Source organism: Propithecus coquereli, unplaced genomic scaffold (genome assembly GCF_000956105.1).
Source record: "Propithecus coquereli isolate 6110/MARCELLA unplaced genomic scaffold, Pcoq_1.0 Scaffold72, whole genome shotgun sequence".
In the NCBI taxonomy this organism is placed as follows: domain Eukaryota; kingdom Metazoa; phylum Chordata; class Mammalia; order Primates; family Indriidae; genus Propithecus; species Propithecus coquereli.
In genome coordinates, this window is record NW_012153285.1 from 6,235,779 (window position 1) to 6,257,266 (window position 21,488).

General features: G+C 37.3%; 1 protein-coding gene across 1 annotated transcript in view; it reads left to right on the forward strand.

The window, feature by feature from the left end:
• The first annotated feature begins 1,727 nt into the window (after window positions 1-1,727).
• LEMD3 (LEM domain containing 3) overlaps window positions 1,728-21,488 on the forward strand; it is a 65,517-nt gene continuing 45,756 nt past the window's right edge. The window contains exons 1-4 of the mRNA XM_012661551.1: window positions 1,728-3,276; window positions 4,012-4,016; window positions 17,472-17,503; window positions 21,130-21,142. Coding sequence (XP_012517005.1) covers window positions 1,755-3,276; window positions 4,012-4,016; window positions 17,472-17,503; window positions 21,130-21,142 — 1,572 coding nt within the window. The 5' untranslated portion in view covers window positions 1,728-1,754. The remainder of the gene's footprint in view (window positions 3,277-4,011; window positions 4,017-17,471; window positions 17,504-21,129; window positions 21,143-21,488) is intronic.

Sequence of the window (21,488 nt, forward strand, 5' to 3'; positions counted from 1 at the left end):
CTATGATTCCTACCTGAAGAGCCAGTAGGGTATGAAACAAATGTTGAACTAAGAATAAAAGTGAAAGACAGGGCTGGGTCCATAGCCACTTTTAACTCCAAAGCTCACAGATTAACCACTCTGCTATACTCAGACACAAGTCTGGCAACTTTGCAATAACTCTGAATCCCCACCCAAATAATAATGGCAATAAATTTTGGGTCATCATCATCATAGCCACTATAATTTATTGTGCTAAACAATCTTATAAATGCAAAACAGTCATAGATTCAGGAATCTTTGTAAATTTTAAAGTCTCAATGATAAAGGACAAGGAAGTGCCCCTCCACATAAAAGCTTTTTTTGAGGAGATAGCAAGCTTTTGCTAGGAAAAGTAAAAAATTAAAGTTACTAAGTATTATTCTGCTGTTGTAATTAGGATGTTGAAAAACTAGCATCTATGCTTTTGACTAACATTCATCTATGGATGTTTGTTCATGTAATAGGTAAAACAACTTACGAAACAAAATATTATTGTAGTGTGTCAGATATTATATTAAGTGCTGCTGTGTAGCCTGTAGTATTGAAGTACTCAAGAAGTGTCTGCTCTGCCAGGGTTTGAGGAAATGGAAAGAGATCTTTACCAAACTAGGCAAATTACACCTCTCTGGGATTGATTTCCTATGGGCGGGTTGATTTCCAGGTCTTGTCTCTGGTTTTTCGACTTCGGTTTTTCTCTACCTCACTTGACACTATTCTCATGTCAAAATATCCATCTCATACTACCATAGTTTTGCAATTCATTAATTCATTCAACATATGTTTCTTGAGCTTCTACTAGTATCGTGAATAATAGAAGCAAGGTTCCTCTGTGCATGCAGTTTACAGTCCAAAGGGATAAGACAATAAACAAAATAATTTCTAAAATAAACAAATAAAAATATTTATTAATAATTAAATAACTACTGATTGGAAAGGCGCTAAGAAGGAATTAAAAAGGATGATGGGTTGTGTCTTTCAAAGCCTTAAAATGAAGCAGACAATAGGCTCTTTCACTTTTAAAAATGATGACCTAGTGAGATTATCAGATTTCAAAAACGGAAATATTAATAATACCTTACAATCAACTGATGAATGAATAGCCATTACTGTTGAAGAAAACTGTATCGTGACTGGTGTGTATCTTTTCCAAACGGGACAGGAGAGGCTTCTGAAAAACAGCAGCGAGAAAAAGTCACTTTTTTTTGGTACGTCAAGCCAAAAGACAAACTGAAAAGAGACAACCTTCAATCATACAGGAAAACTGCCAATCTAGTCTGGCTATTAGGATTTCTTTCAGTCTCTCTAGGCTCCCTCGTCAGCAAGAATCTGGATGAAAAGAAAACTAATGGCATGAACTTCAAGGCAGATTTCCTTTCAATTATTACTGCCCGGTGGCAGGAACCTGGAAGGAAGAGGTCAAGGTGTGTTTTAGTAAGAGACAGCTCCCAGGAATGACACTTGGAAGGGCAGGACGGAGAACAGCAGGAGAAGGAGACAGAGAGGAGGGGTTGAATGCGCAGGAACCCCAAGGTGAGGCTGTAGAAACCTTCTCCGCCGCGGGAGCCGCGCGCCGCTCAGGTGGCCCTTTCCCGCTCAGGTGAGCTCCTCCCGCTCCTCCCATTGGCCGAGACGCCAGTGGCGCTGGGAGGGCGACGCAGCCCGGTCTAGTTCAGGGTCTAGGGCGGCGCGTCACTTCCGGTAGCGCGGAGCTTGTAAAACACCCTGGAGAGAAAATGGCGGCGGCAGCGGCTTCGGCGCCTCAGCAGCTCTCGGATGAAGAGCTTTTCTCTCAGCTCCGCCGTTACGGCCTGTCTCCGGGCCCAGTGACGGAGAGCACCCGCCCTGTCTACCTCAAGAAGCTGAAGAAGCTTCGAGAGGAAGAGCAGCTGCAGCACCGGTCGGGGGGCCGCGGCAACAAGACGCGGAACAGTAATAACAATAACACGGCAGCCGCCACGGTCGCAGCCGCGGGACCGGCAGCGGCGGCGGCCGTGGGGATGGGGGTACGGCCGGTCTCGGGCGACCTCTCCTATTTACGGACCCCTGGGGGTCTGGGCCGAATCTCGGCCTCGGGCCCGGAGAGCCTCCTGGGAGGGCCCGGGGGCGCCTCTGCCGCCCCCGCGGCTGGCAGCAAAGTGCTGCTGGGCTTCAGCTCCGACGAGTCGGACGTTGAAGCCAGTCCCCGGGACCAGGCCGGCGGCGGCGGGAGGAAAGACCGGGCTTCGCTCCAGTACCGCGGACTCAAAGCGCCACCGGCGCCCCTGGCCGCCAGCGAGGTGACTAACAGCAGCTCGGCCGAGCGAAGGAAGCCCCACTCATGGTGGGGGGCCAGGAGGCCGGCGGGCTCTGAGCTGCAGACTCCGTCGGGGAAAGATGGAGCAGTGGAGGACGAGGAAGGGGAGGGAGAGGACAGTGAAGAGAGGGACCCAGAGGCTGAGGAACCGCTGTGGGCCAGCCGGACCGTGAATGGCAGCCGGCTCGTTCCCTACAGCTGCCGGGAAAACTATTCAGATTCGGAGGAAGAGGGGGATGACGACGTGGCCTCCACCAGGCAGGTATTTAAGGACGACACCCTTTCCCGGCATCGGCCCAGACGGACCCATAGTAAGCCTCTCTCTCCGCTGACTGCTAAATCTGCCGGCAGCCGGCTGGAGACTTCAGTTCAGGGAGGGGGAGGACTTGCGATGAATGACAGGGCGGCGGCTGCCGGGAGTCTAGACAGGAGCCGAAACCTCGAAGAGGCGGCGGCGGCGGAGCAGGGAGGAGGGTGTGATCTAGTGGACTCCAGCCCCATTCCTAGATACCGTGTTAATGCTAAGAAACTGGCCCCTCTCCTGCCCCCACCACTTACTGACATGGACTCAACCTTGGATTCTTCAACAGGCTCCCTTCTTAAAACCAATAATCATATCGGTGGTGGGGCCTTCAGTGTGGACTCCCCCAGGATTTATTCCAACAGTCTCCCTCCCAGTGCGGCGGTGGCCGCCTCTAGTTCACTCAGGATCAATCATGCCAATCATACGGGCTCCAATCATACCTACCTGAAAAACACATACAGCAAGCCGAAGCTTTCCGAACCTGAAGAGGAACTTCTCCAGCAATTTAAACGGGAAGAGGTGTCCCCAACGGGGAGTTTCAGTGCCCACTACTTGTCGATGTTTCTCTTAACTGCTGCCTGCTTATTTTTCCTAATACTGGGACTGACTTACCTAGGAATGAGAGGGACAGGAGTACCCGAGGATGGAGGACTCAGCAGTAAGTATTAAACCCTGTAGGCAAGGTAACAAAAGGAATGTTGCTAGTGGTCTGCTTTAGCCGCGCTTAGCGTTTTACATGAGGGGGCTTTTACCTGCAAGATCTTGTTTTAACAGCGAAAGGCAACAGTGAGTGCTTGTGTCATCTTTAAGAAAGAACACCACTATCAGAACGATATCCTATGGCAGGTTTTAAAATTTTTCTGCAGGATGTATTGTGAAATTCAAAACAACTTATAAAAAGACAAACTATTACAAGATTGTTAGTAAAGTGCATTTGTTTATGTGACTTAATTTTCTTTTAGCCTTAAATAACTATTCATATGCCAGTTACTCAACAGTTTTGAAGTGTTATGTTGTTAATGGGCATCATAAATGCAGTGTTTTTTCAAATTGAGTTGTGATTCTAAAAGGCAATGTGATAGCTCTTGAAATTTGGGTTAAATATTTTGTAGCAGTAAGTATATGTGTAGGTCTGTAATTTCTTTGAAGTGAATGAATATAAGAAAGCAGCAAGGCACACCTCTTAATTGATTTCCCAGCCTAAAGCACCTCTGCTCCCACCTGTGAAAAAAGTAGTATTAGGGCAGTGCAGGAGCTTGGCAGGCATTTTTACTTGGACTGGTTTGCAGGCCTTGCTAGTTGCTTGCTAAATGGCTGTAAGCAGATGTGTTCATTCATCCAGTAAGCCAGCATCTTCCTCTATGCTGAGCAACCAGGATACAGCAGCAATAAGTCAAAGTATCCCTACCCTTAAACATAAAAAGGAGTTGAATACAGACCATTTTGTGTTCTCTTAAGGAAATAGGGTGGAGAAATTGGTATGACCTACTTCAGATTGAATGGTCAGAGGAGGTAACTATTTGAGGTGAGACCTGAAGCAGGAGAAGGAGATGACCTTGTAGAGAGACAGGAGAGCATTTTCTGGGCAGAGATTATGGGCAAAGGCCTTGAGTTGAATAAAAGCCTTCCTTTTAGGAAGGTAGGTTAGGGTGGTTAGAGCACCTTGAACATGGAGAAGAGAGCAAGGGTTAGAACTTCATTTTCCTGATCTATAAAACCATGCTAATATTGACTAGAATGATGCTTGTGAAGATTAAAAGAGAAAGTAAATTAGTACATAATGGACTACCGAATACATGATTTCTCAGTGTTAGATCCCTCTCTCCACTCCCCCGGAAGACTTCCTACTGTTTTCACCAAACATGAATTCGGTGATCATGATTTATATTTATAAAATTGTCTTATTAGTTTTACATCAAAATGGAGTGAAAGATGCAGTTAGTTGACTCAGATAAAGAGTAAGCGTCAAAATAGTGTAAACTTTGATGTAGATGTAACCAATTTCAAGATAGTCAAATAATAGATTATTAATGTATTGCTTAATTACAGGGGTTAGAAGAGGAGTGAAATCCAACTCTCACTTTAAGTGGTTCCCTGGGAGCAAGAGTGATGTATTGTGTCCTGCCCCAAATATTTGGCAGAAAAAAATAAGGGCACACTGGAAGTTAAACTAGTAAATAAATGTACTAAATTAAATGACATTACCTATCAGCAGTACCTACCTACATCTGTTTGTTTCTCTAACAACAGTATGATCTGGCCATTTTCTAAGAGCTAAATGCTTTCCACATATACCATCCCAACAACTCACAGAGACAGATGGTGTTATCCTTATTTTATGGAGGAGGAGGATGAGACTCAAGTAAGTTAAGAAATGTACCCACAGTTGAACAGTTAGTGAGTAGTAGACTAAGATGTGGTTTCACATTTTTTTTTCCCAACTATAAAGCCGTTTTCTTAACACTGTTTTGAGTATCATTTGTAGAGTGCTGTCTAAATAAGTGTGTACTTTTATTATGATTAAGAAGATAATTGAGTATTTGGTAGAATTTCATTCAGAATTACTGATGAGCACAATTCACAGTTAAGGTGACTCTTACATCTTTCTCATCAATATTAAGATGAATAATGTTCTGTACAAAAATTTCGGATAGAATAGGATAGGAATGCTAAGAGTTTTGGTACTTTTCCTCACCTCCGCTGATATGGAAGAAAATTATAAAGTGTTTTGCATTATAGTAAATAGTAAATGTGAGGTAGCCTGGGTGATAGAAAGAAAAACGGCTAAGAGGTAGAGGATCTGGGTCCTAGCACTTGTCTGCATGACCTTGGTCAAATTGCTTGACCTCTGAGCCTAACTCTTCCATGCTAAATGGGGATAATAATATCTGCTGTCTGTGGGGTTGTTGCAATGGTCAGATGACATAGTTTGTTAAACAAATATAAAGTGGTGTTATTCAGAAGTTTAGACAAAATTTGTTGTATTCTTGGTCAACTACAGTATGTATGTAAAGAGAAATAGTTAAGTCCTTTCTGTAAATGATATTTAGTAGTGTATTTCTTACCTATTTAACACTTAATTTTTATTCCATTAAATACACATGGTAGAAGTTGATTAAAAAATTTGACTAAAAGTATAATCCTTAAATGTATGATATACTTAACATGTTGTATACCGTGGTGGAAAGAATGGCTTACTAGTTCAGTTAGTCTACACACCTAACGGTGTCAGGGTTTCAAGAGTGAATAATTTTCAGTCCCTATGTGCATGTATTCCAAATCCTTTGTCATATTATGATGCTTAACCATAGGGTTCATTGGTCAAATAGTGCGCTTAGGGAAATAGTTTTACCTTAAGTAATAATTTTCACTAGAAGATTGTAGGTTATACGTGAGAGTAAGCTTTAGTAGGCTTTTATTAGTTATCATTTAAATTATGTATAACATATAATAGATTACTCTTTTAAATAGTTCTTAATCATTTGATGTTTGAAAATTTTTCATCAATACCCTATTTTTATTAATTAAATTACTCTGAGTCTGCTTCCTCATTTGTAAAATCAGGGGATTGGATTAGATGATCCCTAAACTCTTTACAGCTCCAAGGTTTAAGATTCTAGCTTTGAACTACCTTACCAAAACAGCTCAAGGATGGGCCTGCAATCAGATTTACTCTCTTGTTCCACAGGTAATTAGATCATTACAGCTCACCAAAAGAAAATAGAGAAGCGTAATAGATTGACTGTCTTAGGCTCACATGATCATTATTTAAGAAATTTTTTTTTTCAGTTACAAAAGACACGATTTTTGCAGAAAGTTCAGATAGAGATGAAGCAAAAAAAGATGATTATTGTATGCCTCTCTTCCTAGTCTCATGCTCATTGTTGGTATAAATAAGTTTTAGATTCTTTCAGAACTTTCTTAATATTTTTCATGTAAATACATCTGTGTACATGTAGATTTTCATTCAACAAGAGTGCCTACTATGTGCCAAGCACTATTTTAAGCAGCAGGAATATGTAGTGAACAATATATGGGTATGTGGAAGATGAAATCTCTCTTCCAGAGCTTACATATGGACAAGTAAACAAATAGGAATTTCAGATATGGTAGTTGCTAACACAAGGTAATGCCAGTAACTTTTGTGGGCTGGGGTGAAGGCATATGAAATGTTACGTACAGGTAGGCCTCTCTGAGGAGGGATGTTTGAACTGAGATCTGAGTGATTTGAAGAAACTAGCTATTGACAGGGAGAAGAGCATTCTGATAAAAGTTACAGCAAGTGCAGAACCCCTGAGGCAAGAATAGGCTTGCATGTTGAAGGATCAGAAAGATTGGCCAGTGTTGCTGGGACATAATGAATGACGGGGAGAATGGCATATGATGAAGCCAGAGGTAGGCATGGACCAGGTCATAAAGGACCTAGAGGCCTTGAGGGCCATCAAAAGGAGTCTGAATTTTAAGTGACATCATACTGTACCTTTTGGCAACTTGTTTTTTCACTTAACGTTGTATTATGAATAACTTTTTCATATACGGATTTCAAGGACAAGGTAAAATTTAAAAATCTCACTCTACACTAGTCCCTTTCTCATCCTATAAAAATGCTAAAATCTCTACCATCCTAAAAATACTGTTCAACCTTCAGTCTTACCAAGTTTTTACTCTCTTCTCAGCCAAACTTTGTTGTCTCTATTTTCTCCCCTGCCGTTCACTCAATCCTGTCTAGTTTAGCTTTGTTTATCAACCTTCTGATACCTCTCTTCAAGTCACCAATTACTCAATTTGCAAATTGGTACTCTCTAGTACATTCCGTGCTTTCTTTTTATTTTTTTGGGACAGATTCTCAGTCTGCCCCCGGTAAAGTGCAGTGGCGTCATTGTAGCTCACTGCAACCTCCAACTCCTGGGCTCAAGCAATCCTCCTGCCTCAGCCTCCCGAGTAGCTGGGACTATAGGCATATGCCACGATGCCCGAGTAATTTTTCCCATTTTTAGTAGAGACAGGGTCTCCCTCTTGCTTAGGCTAGTTTGAACTCCTGAGCTCAACCATTCCTCCTACCTCAGCCTCCCCGAGTGCTAGGATTAAAGTCTTGAGCCACTGCACCTGGCCACATTCAGTGCATTGATAACTCCCTTCTTCATGAAACTCTCTCCTTTACAAACTTCTCTGTCATCACTCTCTCCTAGTTTTTGTTCTTCTGTCTGTGTTTTTTATAGATCGTCTCTGGAAATTTTTTTTTTTTTTTAGAGATAGGGTCTCTTGCTCAGGCTGTTCTCGAACTCCTGGGCTCAAGCAATCCCTCCAGCCTCGGCCTCCCAGAGTGCTGGGATTACAGGTGTGAGCCGCTATGCCCGGCCCTGGTCTCTGGAACTTTATCTTTGGCTCTATCCTTTTGTATACATTTCCCTAAGCAGTTTCATCCACTCTCCTCGATGACACCTCCCAATTTTGTATTTTCCGTTAGATTTCTCTCCTGAGCATCTAGACTTACCTATTTGTTTATTAGACATTTTTGGATGTACCAGAAGTATGTGCCAATACTATCTGACTTTTTCCTTATCTTTACCTTGTTTTTACCTTCTGTGTCCTGTTTTAGTTAATGGTGCTTCCATCCACCCAGAACTCAAGAGAGAAACCTTGGATTTGCCTAGATTCCTTCCTTTCACTTACCTTCCTACCAACCCACAACCTAGTTGATTATCAAGACGTATAGTTATATCTCCTACATATCTTTTGAGTCAGTCTTTTTCTCTCCATCACCCACTGCTCTAGGTTAGACTCTTTCCTGAACTTTTTAGTTGCCTAATACGTGTCCCTGCTTCTAGGCTGTATCTCTTCCAGTTCATTTTTCATTGCCAGAGCAGTATTTCTAAAACACAAATGCATTCATCCCCTCTTGCTTAACATTACTTGATGGCTTTCTCTTACTTATTGGCCAGAATATAAACTTGGCTAAACTATTCATGGTCTGGCTATGCCTACCTTTTAAGCTTCATTTCCTACCAGTCCCTTCCTTCACATTTAACTTTCTGAAAAACGGAACTACTTGTTATTCACTGAATAAGTCATGAAATTTTGTGTCTGTATGCCTTTGCATATGTCATTTCCATCTTTGGGAATGGTGATTCTTTCTCTCTATTGTCCAACTATTATTCATTCTAAAAAATGTCATCTCTGAACATCTTTGACTCCCCATCCTCTTTACCCTAGAATTTGGCCCATCATTCTCTGCTCAAGTAAAATCTTATGCATCCCACATAGTCTTTATTGCAGAGTATTATAATTGTGTGTGTCCAGCATAGCAGATACATCACAGCTCCATGGAGTAACCTTTCTACAGCAGGAGGAGAACACAGTGGTAAAGGGAATATACTTTGTTCATTCAACTCTGCACTCTCTCTGCTCTGAGTTGAGACTCAATTACTAGAGACTAAACTGCCTTTTATTAAAAATGAAAATGATAATACATGTTTGAGAATGGCTTTAATACACGTAAAATGTTTAATGTTGTTGCTTGGCACATGGAAATCTCTTAGTAAATGGAATTCAAATTAGCACAAACTTATTATTCAGTTAAGATTTGTTGAATAAATGATCACATATCAGGTACCCAATATATATACACTGACTAATTCATCATCTGGTTCAGTGATTGGTTACCTACTCAATATCTGGTAACGATTTATAAAAGAGATCTCATTTTGGCAGAAGTCTCCACTCTACTAATAACAGTCACCAGAAATGGTTAAGAAACACACAGGATGTTATGTGATAAGTGCCACACTTTTACAAAAGGGGAGAATTTGCTGTGAATTCTCAAATGATCGGTCTCAAATGATCAAAAGCCCTGAATTCAAAATTTAGGCTTTATTTTGTGTAGGTTGAGCAAGGGGAATCCATGGAGGTTTATAAGTAGAGGACTAGCATGATTAAATTGGTCTTTTAAGAAGGATAAACAGGTGGTGGTATAGATAATGGAGTGACAGGGTTGGAGGGAAGGAATGGGATGATAGGCATTAGAAGCAGACAGGGAGTGATGAAACCTGAAAGTGGTTGATAACTGGTGGAGCAGGGCCTGTGTATGAGAGAATTCACTTGAAGAAAGAAATATAATGAATATAGAGAATAAAGGAGAGATGAGAATGAAAGATTATTCTGTGGTCATGAGCTTGGATGACTGAGAGAATGGTGATACCATTGAGAGAATTAGAGATGTGGAAGAGGGATCTTGCCTGGGGAAAGGTCTTACAGAAACAGTGTTTACTTGGGGCTTATCATTTGAGTTGTTCAAGTGAAACCCTCTAGGCTATTGTAGGTTCCAAATTGAAGTAAAGATGAGTGACTGGTGCTGAATGTATGTACTAGTACTATTTACTAAAGGAACAGGTACCTTTTTAATATGTTTCTTCTTTTAATGTGTTCTTTTTTCTTAAAGCCAAGACCAGTTGTCATAAAGAGATGCCATAGGTGTTTTTTTTTAATATTTTAATTTTTAAAGTAATTAGAATCGCTGAAAGGTCCAGAATTTGATATCTAAAATGAACAAGGGGGTAAGGATTTTTAAAAACATTTGTTGCTCTCATTCTCGAAGAATGAAAGCTGTGCCAAATCTGAAGTTTTTCAAAGTTGACTACTTTGTAAGAAAACAAATATTCCTAGTTCCCTAAGAATATTCCTGTGAACCCCAGGGGTTTACATATCCCTGTTTGATTTAAGAAATTAAAGTCTACCTTATGGAAATGTCTTTCTTTTGAAAATTATCTCTAGAGTAATTTAAAATTTGACATCATCAGAGGGAAAACTTGCCAATCCCAAGTATATCCAGTGGAGACTAGTTTGAGAAAACATTGGCATAGTTATTAGGGAACTTGGGTTTGAATATTGGCCTTGCCACTTGCTAGCTTTTTTACTAAAGGCAAGTTGCTTAGTAGCTGTAAACCTCTATATCCTCATCAGTAAAGTAAGAATTAATGAAATAATGCATGTAAAGTAAAGCTCAGTACATGGCACAGAGTAATATCAATTAACCATTATGTAGCTTTATGTGCCAGACATTGTGCTAAATAGTTATTGTTACTTAATCCTCTTGAGGAGGTCCTTTTCCTATTCCCTATTTTACAGATAAATGGGGACTCTGAGAAGTAAATTGCCAAGGGTCATGTAGCTAGTTAAGTGCAGAGGCAGTATTTGAACTCAGATAGTGGCTCTTAACCATTTTCTAGATTGCCTTTTTGTATGTGTAAATACATAAGGACTCACTATATATTCTCTACTATTATTATCGTTAATATACAGAAAATTATGAAGAGTATGGATGGGTAATGCATGAACGTGAAATCCTAAAAGTGCCAGGAATAATCTATGAAACCTAGCAACTTAAGGAAAAGAAAATACAAATTTGCACTCATTCAACAATTGGAAATCATGTGCAACTGTTAGATTAATTTACTGATACATGAGGCAGGAGCATCTACTATAATATAATACAAATTATATAATATGTAAAACTATACGAAAATATACTATTTCTAATTTTTAAAAGGTTTGCCCAGTTTCAAAACTGGTTAGGAAAGTGATCTTGTGATTTCTATTACCCCAGGAAACTTACTCTTTCCAGGGTTGATTTTAAGATGTAAAGACCTTTAAGTACAGTACATTTGGTTCTTCCTTTTTTGCTCCTTTTAAATAAACTTTGTATTTTCCCTTTATACTCATATTTGTTTTAATGGAAATGAAGTATTTTATAATTTCAGGGACACTTTTAAAAATTAGGTGTTCTCATGATTCCTCAGAGTTGTGAGGTTTTTTTTTTTGTTGTTTTGTTTTTTGAGACAGAGTCTCACTGTGTTGCCCAGGCTAGAGTGCCGTGGCATCATCCTCGCTCACAGCAACCTCAAACTCCTGGGCTCAAGCAATCCTCCTGCCTCAGCCTCCCGAGTAGCTGGGACTACAGGCATGCGCCACCATGCCTGGCTAATTTTTTCTATATATTTTTAGCTGTCCAATTAATTTCTTTCTATTTTTAGTAGAGACGGGGTCTCGCTCTTGCTCAGGCTGGTTTCGAACTCCTGAGCTCAAACAATCCGCCAGTCTCGGCCTCCCAGAGAGCTAGGATTACAGGCGTGAGCCACTGCGCCCGGCCAGAGTTGTGAAGTTTTAAAGCTAGCTTTTCCTTGCTCATTAAGTATTCTATATTAACTTTACCTTTCTGAAAAATATTTTATATAATTTAAAGGAAACTTATAACCTCAGTGCAAGGAGATATTTAATCTAGTTTATAAGTAGTTTAAAAAAAGAAGTACACCTTTAATTATTTGAACTCTTCTCCAAAATATATGGTAAATAAGTACTACTAACTTCTTTATGAAAATTTTATTACTAATGGTATATCTTTATTCTAATCCCATGTTGATATATTGTACACTAAAAATAGCTGCCATTTAATTTGGGAACACAGCCCGATACTAATTGTGGAAATTGTTATAACAATTATTTGCTTATAACTTTAGATTTTGGCTTTCATATTTAGAATTTATCTTTAACATAGATTTTAAAGTGAACCAGTAGCAGTATTTTTGAGCAATAATGTTTGGATTTTGCTGCATAATCCAAAATTTAACCGGAATCACACAAGTGGTATTAAAAAAAAAAAACTTTAAAATTTTTTATTAATAATACTGTCAAAATAATTTTAAAACAAGAGTTGACCAAGAAGAAAGTGTTAGATTTTAATATTCATCTAACATTCCATAGTTAAATATTACATATTCGATGTCATTATTTTTAAAATGTATTTCTAAGGAAATTAGCTTTTTAAAAAGATTATAAAAATTACATTCAGAGGTAATAATGTCTGAAAATAGAATGATACATATGTGGAAGCCATCATGAATTACTTTTCATATGTCTTAATTTTCTTTTTATTTCTAGGTGTGTAGTTTAAAATTATACCACTTCTTTTGTCTAGGTAGCAAATGTATTGTTCTATGCTTTCTTACAGCTTTTTGCTTAAAATGTTTTTGCAAGATGACTTCTGAATTCATTTTTACAGCTGTGTTGCTATCAAATAGCAAGCTAAAGTTTAGAGACAAGGCTTGGGTGCAAAGCTATGCAAGAGTTTAGTTCAGCTGTCCTAAACTAATTGGGTGTTAAGTATGCACCAACAATTGTTCTCCTAACCTGAATGTGACATGAATAGAAAAATTCCTTGGGAGCAAATGGGCATCTTAGCATATAGGAAAAAATTAATTTTGTTTTGCAGTGAGAGAACATGTGTGTGTATGCGTGTGTATATGTATGGAATTTGCAGACCATGGCTAATTCCTGAGAGCACGTTGTACTTAAAAAGGAAGGTTTTGCTCTGTCAGAATTTACCTAGGTGTAATTTTCAAAACTCACACATGGAGAGGACTGTTGAAATTAGGCAGGGGGAAATCTTAGAATATCTGTTTCTTCTAGCCATGGTTTAGAATCTTCATCAGCTTCATTAATGACTTCCTAGGTTTGTAAGGGTACCTCCAATGTGATCACAAATGCTTTCTTTGATTTAGTTCATTTGAAGAAACATTTAAGTTTCTCTCCTATATGTTCATTCACTCAGATTATTTATTGAGCACCTACTGTGTACTAAGTAATACCAGAAGATGAATATATAGTTTTTGGAACTATAGGAGTGACACTCACCCCCATCCCCACATTGTGACTGACATTTTTTTCCCCCCTAAATATTTATATACTAGCTAGTCCTCAGAATTGGAATTTGGTTACTATGCAACAATGTTTCAGATTTATATATTGTGGCTTAGGAAACATAACTTTTAAAAATTAGTTTCTGCAAATTTGAGTATGCCATCTGGTAAAGCTTACCACAGTGTATACTCTACATACACAAAAGAAATAATCTAAGTGACAGTGTGTGTTGATCATTCCTTTCACCTTTTCTGTATTACAATTTTCTCATTTGGGAATTTCATCTTTAAAAACCACACAATTTTGATAAATGTAGGTTTCATTTCTTGCAGGTTTTTAAAAGTAATTTTTTAAAAAGGAAGGGACATGAATTAATTTGCCAGAAATGAAAATGTTATAAATCTGAACATTTATGATTATGGTTCAAGATGTTCTAGAAATATGCTTATGACAAAAGTTTTGTTTTTTAAAAACGTCATCTCCAGATGTCCCTTCTTTCAGATTCTAAAGCCTTAAATGATAAGAGCAAACATTTATTGAGAACTCTTTATGTGTGAGCACTTTAATTTTTATGAAGGTAACTACTAAAATCTTTGTTAGAGAACTAAAACATAAAAGGAATGGCTTGTTCAAGATCCTACAGCTACTAAGTGTTAGAGCCAGCATTTGAATGCAAGATCTGACTTCAGCGTCCACAGTCTAAACCACCAGGCAGCAGTTGAGTTTTTTATGCTTTATTTTATTCTCAGCTACTAATATTATTTGGGCAAGTGAGTTACCCCTAACCTCTGGGCTTCGGTTTTTGCATCGTTCATATGAGGGTATAATAAAATCGGCTACTTCCAGCTAATGATTTTTGTAGGGAACTAATGTGATGATGTCTGTAGAAATGTTTTGGAAAAATTTGGAGTGATGTATAATTATACTTTAAATCTGTTAGTTAGGACTTTTCAGCTGTAGTAGTCTAATTTAAGCAGTGCATGTTCAGCACCATGACATGTCTTGTCAGTGATATTAATAAGTAATAGAAGAGTTGGTTGAATTTACAGTTCTTATTAGTGTTTTAAAGCCTTTCTCTCAAGTTTTCTGAGCAGGTAAAAGGGAATTATCTTTTCTTAATTAGTGCTTAATTAGTGCTTTCCTTATCTCTAGGACTGAAAAATAATATTTTTCTTTTTGCAGCTGTGTTAATTAAATAGGTGATGAAACACAACTTGATACTACTAGATTGTACTCTTGCTGACCACCAGAAGGTAGATTTGCTGATCGGAAAGACAGAGATGGGATACATTGCTTTAATCCAAAATAGAGTTCTGAGTTTGAGGCAGAAAAACATTTAAGAATGTCCAGGGGTCTTAAAGTAAGCTTCTGTTAACAATACCTGAAGAACAGCATGCAACTGATAGAAAGGGGTAGCTTGTCACATGCTGTTCTTCATCTAGTTTATAAGATACCATGAGTAGTAGTAGTAGTATCAAAGTGGGAAGATGAGGTGTGTCCCTATGAATAGACAATAGATGGATATTAAAATCATACTACTTAAATTAGAAGGAATTTGAAGTACATTAGGATCTTCAGTCTCCTAGATAATTCATATGAAGCACATAATGGAATTTTCATCCCATTTTGCATTTGAAACTGTATCCATGATATGGTCTTTGTTCAGACTAGAGTTGTCCAATAGGATTATAAAACAAGTCACATATGCAATTTTAATGTTTCTAATAGCCATGTTAAAACATAAAAACCAAGTGAAATCAATTTTAATAATAGATCTTATTTAATCTAATATAGCTATAATATTATTTTGGCATATAATCAATATAAAAGTTATTGATGATCTGTTTTATCTTCTTTTTTCAGATTAAAGCTTCAAAATCCAGTGTGTATTTTATACTCACAGAGTATCTCAATTCAGGCTAGCCATATTTCAAGTGCTCAGTAACCACATGTGACTAGTGGCTACCCTATTGGATAGCACAAGTGTAGACTGTCCTAAGTGAATGGAGTTACGCTGTTGGTTTAATGAGATCTAATGACTGTTAATTTTTGAATGCTTACAATGTGCCATGCATTGTGTTCTCTATAATATTTTCAACTAATCTTTATAATAACTCCATTATTGTAGGTTTTATTATCATTTTACAGATACAGACAATGAGGTATGAACATATTAATTTGTCTAAGGTTAAATAGGTAGTCTGTAGAGGAGCAGGATTTAAAACTAAACCTGACTCTAAAACCCTTGTTGTGTTTACTATATTGCACTGTCTTAATGCACCGCCACTTAGGGATAGGGCAAGTAGTTGAGTGAGATTTAGTGCTGCCACTCTCAGCTGTTTTTGATTCACTCCAGTGACTTATGGTTTAATTACTCCTTATTTGAAGGAAGTGAAAGTGGTACCTCCTAAGTCCTCATTTTCCTTATTAGGAATATTCCTTTATATGCCATTTCCCATTGTAAAGTGTTTTCTACAGCTCTTTAAACATGTAGAAGGAAGCGATGCTTCTTTGAGTCTGGCACATATTTGTGGCAAGAGGTAAGGGAAAAGTCAGCTCTCACTGAGAAAAGTGAAAACCAGTGACTAGTAAAACTCTTCTCAGGATAAGGAAAATTTTTAAGGGTTTCAGTATTTCACTCTGAGAAAGATTTTGGGAAGTTCTTATTTATCATGTTCTTTGGATTATAAGTATTTTCTCAGTTTTCTTATAGGATGTTATATGATAGGTTTATGCTTAGCAGCATCTCCTAATTAATTTGAATAATTTCTTTGAATTACATTTGGATTCTGAGAGAATATTTGCTCACAAAGACGAGCTGTTTAATTCCAAAAGGAAAAATAGGCAGTCCCTAATATTTGAATAGGTTGTCTTCCAGATCATGTGTAGTAAAACAGTTGTTTGAACTTGGCACATGTTCTACTACACTGCTTTTAAGTTCCCAGGCTAGCCCACAGAAGCCTATTTAAAACCACATACTATTTTAGCACTAATACAGTATTGGTTTAAATTTTGGGTCCTTAGAGCAGTGGAGCATGTTCTGTGGGAGTTGGAGGAGGAGGAGGAAAGTTTATTTTTGGCTTTTTATGTTTTCTCTTCCTATACTTTTCCATCTCTTAGTTCCTGTTTTCCAACTCCTACTGGCCTAAGCTTCCTACTGTTTTACTGTAACCTTGAAAAACATCAAAATGCTCAGTAACTTCACAGTTTTCTATAGTAAATAGTAGGTCTGTTTATTGAGTGCTTGGCAAGTATAAACATTTTATGCTTATTATCTCATTTAGTCTTCTTAAGAGTTTTATGAGTATGTGCTAGTCTCATATCATTTTACAAATGAGGAATCTGAGGGTAAGATTAATCACTTTGCCCAAAGTTATAGGACAGGGAGAGGAGTTATGTAGTTAGGTTGTTGGGCAAACTTTAGCAGTATGACTGGAAAGCTTATCCACTAACCATTGTAGTATACTGATTTCCTCTTTTCACATACTCTCTTTTCCTTTTCCTCTTTGCTAAATCTCAACTCCTTTTATTGCCTCAATTCAGCTAAATTTTTTTTTTTTTTTTTTAAGACACAGGTGTCTCTCTGAGTTGCTCAGGCTTACCTCTAACCCTTGGGCTCAGGCAGTCCTTCCACCTACCTCATCCTCCCCAGTAGCCGGGACTAGAGTTTTGAGCCACTGAGCCTGGCAGTCAGCTACTTTTAACTAAATGTTAGGGAAAGCCATTTGATTGAATTAATTCATAATGTAATATTGTAGAGCTCTGTTAATAAAAACTATATGATTTTATGATAAAATTTGATAATGTGATTATCTTTAGTGAGAATTGAGCCAATATGGAATCAGAATTTAGACAAGCCTCTCTAAATCATTCTTCGTCTTTGCATGTTTAGTAGCTGGGTTGCCTAGTGTTCTACATTTTCAGTTAGAATTTGTGATAGTGGTTTTCAGCTATGGACTGAGAACATTTTGGGAGCTGCACCCATTATACAATATTTTCTGAGGACCTAATAAATGATTTGCCTCTCAATTATTTTTCAACTGTACTGCTATGTTTAGAATATAAAATATTATTGTATTCATGGTAGAATTTTGTTATATTTTCTTAGTAAATATCAGAAGTACTGTCATGGGGAATTTGAAAATCATGATATAAATGAAGAATCCCTTTTACTTAAAAAGTGGAGAATCATTGTGTAAATCATACTACAAAAAAGTTATATATAAATTATATTTACTGGTTATATTAATAGTTTAGAATTTGCTTTCCAGACATTCATACTGAATGTCAGGGTATCAATTGTAATGTTAAAGTGACTGTCTAACTTACCAACTGGTAAAGGCCCTTAATCTTCTCAAAGGTGATTGTACAAGATCTTTAGATTCTCTCTCTAATTGGTAAAATTTTTGGCAGTAAATGAAAAATTTAGGCATTATAAAAGGCTTTGGTTGGGACCCCTGGAGTCTTCCCTTTCTCTACAAACTGTCATTTCTTCCCAGTAGCTCTATGATAGAGACGAATGATGGAGTAGCAGTATATTGTGTTATTTTGTAAACTGAGTGCTATTTTTTATTTCATACTGGAATTGGGGAAAGAAGAAAGCCAAGATTTATTAATTTCCCTCTCTCCACATTGCTGGACACAGTCACAAAACATCTCTTTTTATATTGGGTAATTAGAGATCCAGAGACGGTAAGTTGCCTGCGATCGAAAGTCATAAACATTGGAGCTAGTATTCATTGCTTCAGAGATTTTTTTCATTTTGTCCCATTGATTTTTACTTTGAAGAGATACTTTTCATTCCTCTAAATGATATAATTTCAGGAGCAAGCATTACTTAAAAGGAAGTTTATATTTTACTTAAAGAAATTTAAATTTTAAAAGTTGTCCTTGGTTGAAATTAATACAAAACAGCTATAAATTATATTAATGTCATCTCATCCAAGAAGGAAAAAGGGCAAAAATATTACTCAATAACTTCAAAAATATTCAGTGTCTTTGTAAAAATTCTGTAATATTTGGGTTGGGAAATGAGAGAAACTAGGATGATTTAGGGTCTTTGCTTAAATTTTGCTTTAAGTAGAATGTCAGTCTAAATACAGTTTTAAAAATAGAAGTATAATATTTTGTTGGGTTGGTTTAGATTGCTTTTTTTTTTTTTTTAAAGCAAACACCTTCAGTTTTCTTTAAAATTCTTTTTGGTTAATAAATTCTGTAGGGACCAAAATAATAAAAGACACTGAAGTTCGTCAATAAATGTGTATTAATGAAGAACCATAGTACAAGTAGTAGAGTTAAATAAGTAAAAATACATAAGCATGGTATATGGGTTTTGAGTTTAAACAGTAAGATTAATAGATTATAAGTAGGGTGTCCAATTTGGATAAAAAAAAAATAAACAGCTTAATGTGGTAAATCAAAATTCTAGGAAATCCATATGCTAGCTGGAGCAGACATAATATGAATATTTTCCTGGTTTGCAATTTGAATGTCTCTGCCTATGGCATTGGGCTTTTTGGTGAACTCCCTGGGTGGCCTGTGCATCATCAGGGGTGAGGGTTGTCCAGTTTCAGGCTATAGGACTTCAGAAATAGAGCAGTTTATAGATAACAAAATGTCAAGGACAATGACCAGGACTAGAATCTGATATCTACAAGATGCCACTATAGTTTTGTATCGAAACATAAATTTTTTCTCTACAGCCGTTCTAGTTTCTATCGAAGATAATCATAGTAAGACTAATATGTTTGCAAAAAAGTCTAGTCTCATTAAACTTGGCCTGATTATTTACATAAGTGCAGCAAGAATAGTCATTGGCCACATAGGCTCTTTTAAAGTCTACTTTGCTGGAACTTTTAAATAAGGGATCTCAGATTAGCCTTTTAAAAGCTTCTTCAAGCTAAGAAGCCATGCCAAAGACTTGCCAGCAGACTTTGCCTGCAATACCTATAGATTTGGATGACTTTCTCTCTTCTCAAGCTCCTCAAAATAATTTTAAAGTTCCTGGGCCTGCCTTATTCAACCTATAAGGCCAGAGAACCCTTAAAGTCTGGCACTACACCAGTTTTATTTCCCCCCCCAAGGGTCTTTATTGGCTCCATAAAGTAACCTTTAGTTCTTTAAACCTGGTCGTATCCAAGTCTATGCATTCTCAAATATAACATTCCAGTCAAAGCCTTGATATTATGATCAGTGTTTCCAATTATATCTTGTTACAAAGAGAAAAGATTTGTATTGAACTTATGCAAATAGCTATATGGCCATAAAAATACTCACTGATAGTTTCTGAATTTTGGAGGGATCACATAGGAAGAAAAGATAATTGTTTCATCTTTGTTCACAAAGATATACTTTACCAAATTGTTGTAAATTATAGATAGCTTAAGAGAAAAGAAAAAGGCTTCCTTAAATCTGAAAAACAACATTACAGAACCGGTAATGTTTGCAACAAAAAGGCCATTAAAAACCCTATAATTTTTCTTCATTGATTCAATCTCATGTACTTTTTGTTCTGCTTGTCTTTGGGTTAGCAGTTTTGTGAACCGATCAGTTTCTTCATTAGAGTTGTGGAAATTCTTACCCAGACCAATGGTATAATCTTAAAGTTTTCAGAAACCTGTACTTGTCAGAATCTTTTCCATGAATCTCCTTGAGGATGAAACACTTGAGGATTGTAGTTGCTAGCAAAAGCTTTCAGGAAAACATCAGAGTGAAACAATTAACTGTCTGTAGATAATAAGACTTAAAGTGGCCTTGGTTAAAAATCTGATGAGAGTTTATTATAATGCAGTTGACAAGAAAATTTTATTTTGTGACATACAATATTTTAACATAATACCAAAATTATGACTGTTAACGGTATACCAGGACATGTCAGATTTCTGGGAATTTCATACAATTTCTAGACATTCATATCAATAACATACCCATACAAATATAACTCAAGGAAGGTTAAAACATCATTGCTTATTTGATAATGCTTCCCATGTAAATTTAACATACTGAATGAGTCTAATTAGTTTAACATCTCTTTTTATGAGGAGAGAGAACGAATTCTTTTGAGATATTCTAGGGGCCCTCTGGAAACTACTAAAGTTAGTTTGAGGTCAAAAAGACAATTTAGAATTAGATTTTGAGAAGTTTGTCAAAAACATCAAAGGTTTAAAACACTTGATTAAAATAGGATCACAGGCCACTTGAAATAATAACTCATTTAACCAGAGTGATCATTAAAAGGCACATACAGGAATAACATAGATGTAAAAAAAAAACTAAAAAAACAACACATTTTACTTCTTTTAATGAGAATTCAGTTTTCATAGTCAAAGACCTAATAAAGCAAGAACAGACTGATACTCCAAGAAAACTTTGCACCAATATACTTTTGATACGGACTCATCATTTTCAAAAATGACTTGTAAGTAAGTCCATTCAAATATTAGCCAGGTTGACCACACAAAATTCCTTTTTCAAGATTCCTTTTCTACAAACCTTCTATAGTTTTCTTATATCCATTCAGCTTTGTCCTATATGGTTCCTCTTTCCCGTTGTGGAACTGATAAGGAAAACCCCCATCTGTTATTTGGCACATCAGCCACCTGAGACCCCCACGCCTCACGGAAGACCCGCAACAGCATACTACTAACCTATTACCTGGCCCATCAACTAATCTATTACCTGGCACATCAACATAACACTAAATCTACTGCCTGGCGCATCAGCATAACACTAAAATCTATTATCTGACACATCAACTAACCTATTACCTGGCAGGCATTAACCACCTGACCCCCCCCAGACCACTACAACTTAATAAAAGTGGGAAAAATCAGGTAGATGGTGTTCAGAATTTGGTGGCGAGGCCCCTCTGAGCCCGCCGGCGAATAAACTTTGATTCTCTGACTCTCCATTTGCCGCTCGGTTTGTCCTCAGGACCACTTGCTGTAACACTTGCTGTAACAGAACAACCAGTCATTGTACTTTAGGACAGAAATTATTCTTTTTCCCTTAACAAAAACACATCCTTTGTACTTTATAGCTTTTCTTGCCAAAAACATGTTATTTTCTTCACACACAGAATTGTTTCCCTTTTTTTTCCTAGTTTTAATTACCGTATATTAGTTGGAATTTATAACTTTTAGTAAATTTAATTTTTAGAAGCATGTGTTTCCTCATGGT